Raw genomic sequence first — 6,204 nt, forward strand, 5'->3', positions numbered from 1 at the left:
ACCACTTTCTAGTCTCTCTTCACTCAATCACATTATATATGTGTGTATATATATATATATATATATGCAGCTTCTGCATTTTATACAACATGTTAATTAAAGCAATTGTTTGTGGAAAGAAATATGTTTTCCACCACAATTATACTCATTCTGGTCCTATTTATAAGTTACTTCCAGTATGTTTCACCGGAACTAAAGAAAATCTTAAATCTTATTAACTTTGTCTTAAAATTTAACAAGTTTTCACATGTACCCCTTATAAATGTTCTTAAATCTCATTATTGATATTTTTATTTAAAGCATTTAATAAGAACAAAAATATAAATAGGAGCATTAGGAATTGACAAGTGTCCTATAAATATGATCAATTTTTTCCCTCTACCCTATAAATAAGACCAGAAGAGTATCATATAACATAATCAAATATAGGATAACAAATACGCTACAATATAACATTGCATAATATAACACTACATAATATTTCAATCTTATTAAGACTTGTTTTATCAAGCCTTATCTCATACAATATCCCATCAGGCTAGGGAATTCTACCCATACCACAATTCCTTTATTTTCTTGATATAAATAGAGAGTTTCGGACTTTTTAAATAAAGCCCTCATATTGTTTTATTCCGACTTATATTTGCCACCCAAGATGAGATTACAAGGGCTACGGACAATTTGAGTTTCTCCCAGGACCGCCATAGTAGAAGTAGACACCCGAATCATTTGAATAGTCATAAGAGGTAATATTGTAGCAATAGGCATTGGTAACGTAAGGGTTAAAGTTTTTAGGAGAGACAAGATCATTATTTGCATTAACAATAGAAATGTGCTTGAAAAAGCTAGCCTTCCCATAACCTTCTTCAGGAAAATGGCCACTTCCCATGCCTGTTGTGGTGTGTTGCCCATTAGATCCCTTGTTTACTATTTCACCACCCCACTTTACATGTGATGCACCCACAGACATGTGATTGAACAAAGAATCTGGCCAGTATCCTACAGATGTATTCCCGACATGCATCCACCAGTTTCCAGTTGTTTGATCCTGCTCAATCGTTATTATTATTATTATTATTATTATTATTATACCAAATTATAGCAGAATCATATGATATTGTGCCATTAGAGATTCTTTGAAGCTTATTATTGGTGATTTGAATTGTTTTGATTTCTCAAGGAGTATATGTTCTCACAAAATAATTAAAGAAAGAAGAAATTGATATCTAGTTTTCTGGGGGATTCATTTGTAAAAAGTGCAGGGACCAATGGAATAAATGTATAAAACTTGAGGACCTAAGTCACACCAAGTTTAACTTTAAGCGGGAATTAGTAAATAGGCAATACCTTCCTGATGTGGATGGATAAAACATATTGAGAACCACCATAGACAGATATATTATTTTGTAGGCTGCTTCCCACCACTACTGTGGGATCAACTTGAACAAAGCCAGGGCAACGAAGGTTATAACATCCAGTATTGTTATACGAGTCTCTCTGTGGGATGAAAAAGGTATATATTAATTAAAAGTAATAAAACAATTATTAACAACACGAATACAATGGCTTGATGAAACAAGAAATCATATGCTGGTAAGAAATTTGAACTTACTGTCCAATATGTAAAAAGTCTAGGGTTGTCATCCCCATATATTCCTGGGTAGATCTAATTTTCAAGATCGGGAAACAGTAAATAAGAGAATTAGATGGACAAAAAGTAGTATTTGTTGGGGAAAAAAAACTGTATAAAAATGTATTCATCCATCATGCGCACGTGTGATTTGGAAGAAATTATAGAATACCTGCCAGCCAGCTTCGATGGTCTCATGATTTTTAGGATCATCATGATTCGTAATCCAAATTTGAGAGAGACTAAATTCATCGGATTGTTGAACATTGGGCTTCCAAATGTTTATAGATGCATGGGCCCCATAATATCTATCTCCCGTCAAAGTAGCTACAGCGTACTAGAGGCACCAGAACAAACAATGAAACAGGAAAAATATATTACACTATGCAAAACACACAAACAAGCATTTTTTTTTTTTAAATGAAGCAAATTACAAGCCTTGTATTTCAAGATATTGATATATATATATATATATATGGAAAATAGTAGTACCTCGTGCGTTGAACTTGCAGAGTTTAATGATCCAGACAGATCAAGGATGCTGTGGCTGATCTTCTTCCCAGATTGTTGGATAGAATCTGCCCTCAATATGTCATCTTTTGTTGTTCTTCTTATAGGAACGGTCCCTTTTGGACAACTACCACTTTGGTGCCACATTTGAGGAATTGGCTTTGATTCACCTAACCTTCTTATCCCTTTTGGAAGAAATTTTGGCCTCATCTTCATGGAATGGGATATAATTGGCCTCGGAACTATATTGTTAAAAAATCCAATATGACAAAAAAGACAAGTTAAGATAAATTATTTACCTGAATTTTGTGATTTTTGAGTTTTGGATGATCAAAAGCTGGTTGATTTAAAATATGCACGCAGTCGATCATGTCACCATCAGGGCTCTGCTTTTTATAATACAAAATGTTAATCCAAATGTATAAGTAAATTATAATTAAAACCCAGAAAAAACTTCTCTTAACTATACTCAAAGACCAAAAAAAAAAATGTATGTTGCCTGATTATATCTTCTATAACATATAGCCTAGAACATTGACCGCCAAATGCAAAAGAAAAGACTTAATATCTTTAATTTTTTACATAAAAGGTCGTCTTCTTTCATCACCTCGAACATCGCAAACATGGATAGAAAAGGCCCAAATTAACTTTCTACAAATATAGTTTTGAAAAAGCAAAAGAAAAAAAAATACTTTAAAAAAAATTAGAAGCCAAACACACGCAGACCTAAAGTAGAAGTTAAAAAAGGTTTAATAGTGTTGAAGTTTTCTTCTGTGTAGAAACATTTGAATTAAAATGTGAGTCGTCATGAAACTAGCCGAAGAAGTTAAACTGTATACCTTGATAGACTTAACAGCTGGTTTATTCAACTTCTTAAAAAGCTTCTCTACCTCAAGTTCCTTATCAAATCCTTCATCGCCAGTGGAGGCCGTGGCAAGCACCAAAGACAAGAAGAAGCAGAACACCACACTCACTGTCCAAGTGATGTTTTCATTTCCTAGTTTCGCCATTGAAGCTGAGAAATTGGGAGCAAGCACCTAAACGAATTAAAGTTCTCACGTGGATATTCACCATGACTTGATCGTGGACAAATTTATAGGACCATTTATGCTTTTCGAAATTACTTGATTATCCTTTTCGTGTTTATTTTTCCTGCCTCTACTGTCACACCATAAATATTTTGCTGTCTCACGTAATCTTGTCTGATTAGGTTAGGCTTGTCTCGTGTATTTTCTGCCCAAAAACGTGTTTACAGTTTTTAGAAAAAATCTACATACAAATGCAATCTTAATTTTCATAAATATATATATATATATATATTTATTTATTTTTTTATCCTTACTCTTGATTATCAAAGCATTACGTATTGAGTGAGAGATACATTTACAATATCTAGATTAATAAATATTAGGGGTAAAATGGAGAATTTTTTTTTTAATATATACTAGGTTAAGTTAGCTGAGAGAAAATACTTATATTTTGAAATAGAGGGAGCACTTATTTCAAGCTTGACCCAAGTAAAAATTAAGCCTGTAAACTAGTTTTTTTTTCTCCTTTTATTTTTAAAATTTTAGTTTATTTATTTCAATATTACATATTCTTTTTCTAAAATATAAATAATAATGTTAAAAAATTTAATATGGTAATATAAATTGTAACTTTAAAGTATAAATATTTTTTTAAAAGTCTAAATTTACTTTTAAAATTAAAATATTTTATTTTTAGGGGTGAAATGGAAAAGAGTTTGAACAGGCTGTGAGCCTAAGCTCATTTTTATAGTGCTTAAACGGGAATGGGCTTAGAAGCCTATTTATATTAAAAATTTTAATTTTTCAAGATCAAATCCTAAAAAATAAGAGTTTAAAGGAGCGATTCATATTCTCAGCTCTGCTTCATGCGCAAAGAAGAGGCATTTTAAGTAACATCATGAGGTTCAACAAATAGATAATTAAATATATTTTATTATAAAATTAATTTTTAGAGACAATTAATGTGTCTGAACTCAGACACAATTATGGTGACAAGCCTTGGGGAGCTTGTCGCCATAATGAACCATTGTAGGGGCCTTTCACTATAATTTTGTCTAAATTTAGAAAAAATTAATGTGTTCAAGTTCAGACCCAATTAATTCATTAATTAAGTTTTTTTAATTAATTTTTAATTGTGTCTAAATCATTTATGGTGACAGGACGAGCCTCTCACAATAATTGTGTCTAAATTGAGACATAATTAATGTGTCTAACTTCAACATTAATGGTTTTCAATTATTTTATCTGTAATTTAAAACTATCATTTTAACTTTTTATAATTGTATTTTTAATAGAGACATTATTATCGTTACACTCTAATTTCAAATTATACTTAAATCTTAAGGGATTTGAATGTGGTTTCTAAATTTTGTTAGAATTATTTGTAAATAAGCTTGTTTCACATAACCTATATGTGATTTTTTCTTGTTTTTGACTTTTTCCAAAAACATCTTACTCACCTTAATATTTGATTTAGTTAAAACTTAGTCCTTAAATTATAATTCGGTGTAGGTTAGTCCTTATAATTTTAGCTTGATTAAAACTCAATTTATGAACTTCGAATAGATGCAATTAAGTCTTAAAATTTAAACTATTTAAAATATAAATTCTTATATTTTAAAAATAAAAGTATAAGCACTTATGTCATTCCTTAAAATTTAGCGACTGATAGTTTAAATTATTAAAATGATATGAACTAGAGTGAATTTAGGGATTGATATGTGTGCGCGCGCACGCGCCTTTCAGTGGATTCTAGTGATCTGATTGGTTGCTATTGAATATTAATATTGCACTAATTCCTCAAGTTTACTCACTCAATAAGTATCTCAATTATAGCCATTTAATTTCATTAATCCTTAAAATTATCAAAATATATTTTTCTCTAAATATTCAAAATAATTCCCATGATAATTATTACACACTTTATCCCCTCCAAAAAATTTAATTTTAATGTGAAAATGCCCATAAAATCCCACATAAATATATAAATGACAATCATATCTCTCGAAATACTATAATTCTTTTGAAGTCCTTGAGGACCTTTCTGACATTAATAAGTTTAAGTCAAATGAGTAAATGGCCTCTTGTTTAAAATAAAAATAATGGGTTTTGGCTCCATTTTTTCAATTACAATTTTTGTTTAAATAATCACAACTTTAATTTTGCCAATTGCAAAAATTAAATAAAAAATCACAAAAAAATAAGTTTTAAAAATAAATAGTCCCAATCACAACTTTTTATTTAAGTAATCACAATTTTGATTTGGTGAATCGTAAACATTGAACAAGAAATCGCAACTTCCCATATGAAATTTTTTTATCATCGAAATTCAAGTTCTAAAAATAACTAATCACAATTATTATTTAAATAACCACAACCATTATTCTGTGAATCGCATAAATTGCACAAGAAATCACAACTTCACACATGAAATTTCTTTTTTCATTGAAGTCCAAGTCTTGAAAATGATCAATTACAGCTTTTATTTAAGCAATCATGATTTTTATTTTGTGAATTGCAAGAATTGAATAAGAAATCATAATTTCTCACATGAATTAGTTATTTTTTTATTTTAAATAAGGGGTAATTTAGTCATTTAACATAAAATTATTAATGTCAAAAAATATTTAAGAATGTTTAAGAAATTATAGCATTTTAAAAGATCTAATTATCATTTATATATTTCGATAAAATTTCTAGGACTTGATTGTGCACAAATTTCTAGGACTACTTATGCTTTTCAGAAATTATGAGAATATCCTTTTTTTGTGGAAATTATTTGTTTATTTGTCTTCCTTCACTGTCATGATCACCATAAATATTTTGGATCACATGTGGAATCAACTGTGAAAATGCCAAACTTAATAATTGGGGGAATGGCATTAAGGGCCCTAAAAATAGAGTTTATTTCACTTAGGGCCTAAATGAATCTAACATTGCTCTACAGGCCTTGAGGCCTCAAGTGCAATATTTCTTTAGAAAAAAAAACTATTTTGCCCTTAATGGATAGAAATGAAATTAAATGCAGAGAATGAA

General features: G+C 29.7%; 1 protein-coding gene across 1 annotated transcript; it reads right to left on the reverse strand.

The window, feature by feature from the left end:
* Positions 1-448: 448 nt before the first annotated feature.
* Positions 449-3,186, reverse strand: LOC129312481 (uncharacterized). The gene is made up of 7 exons (XM_054955118.1): positions 2,980-3,186; positions 2,440-2,526; positions 2,123-2,350; positions 1,803-1,967; positions 1,613-1,666; positions 1,348-1,497; positions 449-1,048 (listed from the first exon to the last, which is right to left on the reverse strand). The coding sequence occupies exons 1-7, from the start codon at positions 3,148-3,150 to the stop codon at positions 671-673; spliced, it is 1,233 nt and encodes a 410-aa protein (XP_054811093.1). The 5' UTR covers positions 3,151-3,186; the 3' UTR covers positions 449-670.
* Positions 3,187-6,204: the final 3,018 nt, after the last annotated feature.

Source organism: Prosopis cineraria, unplaced genomic scaffold (assembly GCF_029017545.1).
Source record: "Prosopis cineraria cultivar Desert tree isolate PC_DT_omini unplaced genomic scaffold, ASM2901754v1 PC6, whole genome shotgun sequence".
Classification (NCBI taxonomy): domain Eukaryota; kingdom Viridiplantae; phylum Streptophyta; class Magnoliopsida; order Fabales; family Fabaceae; genus Prosopis; species Prosopis cineraria.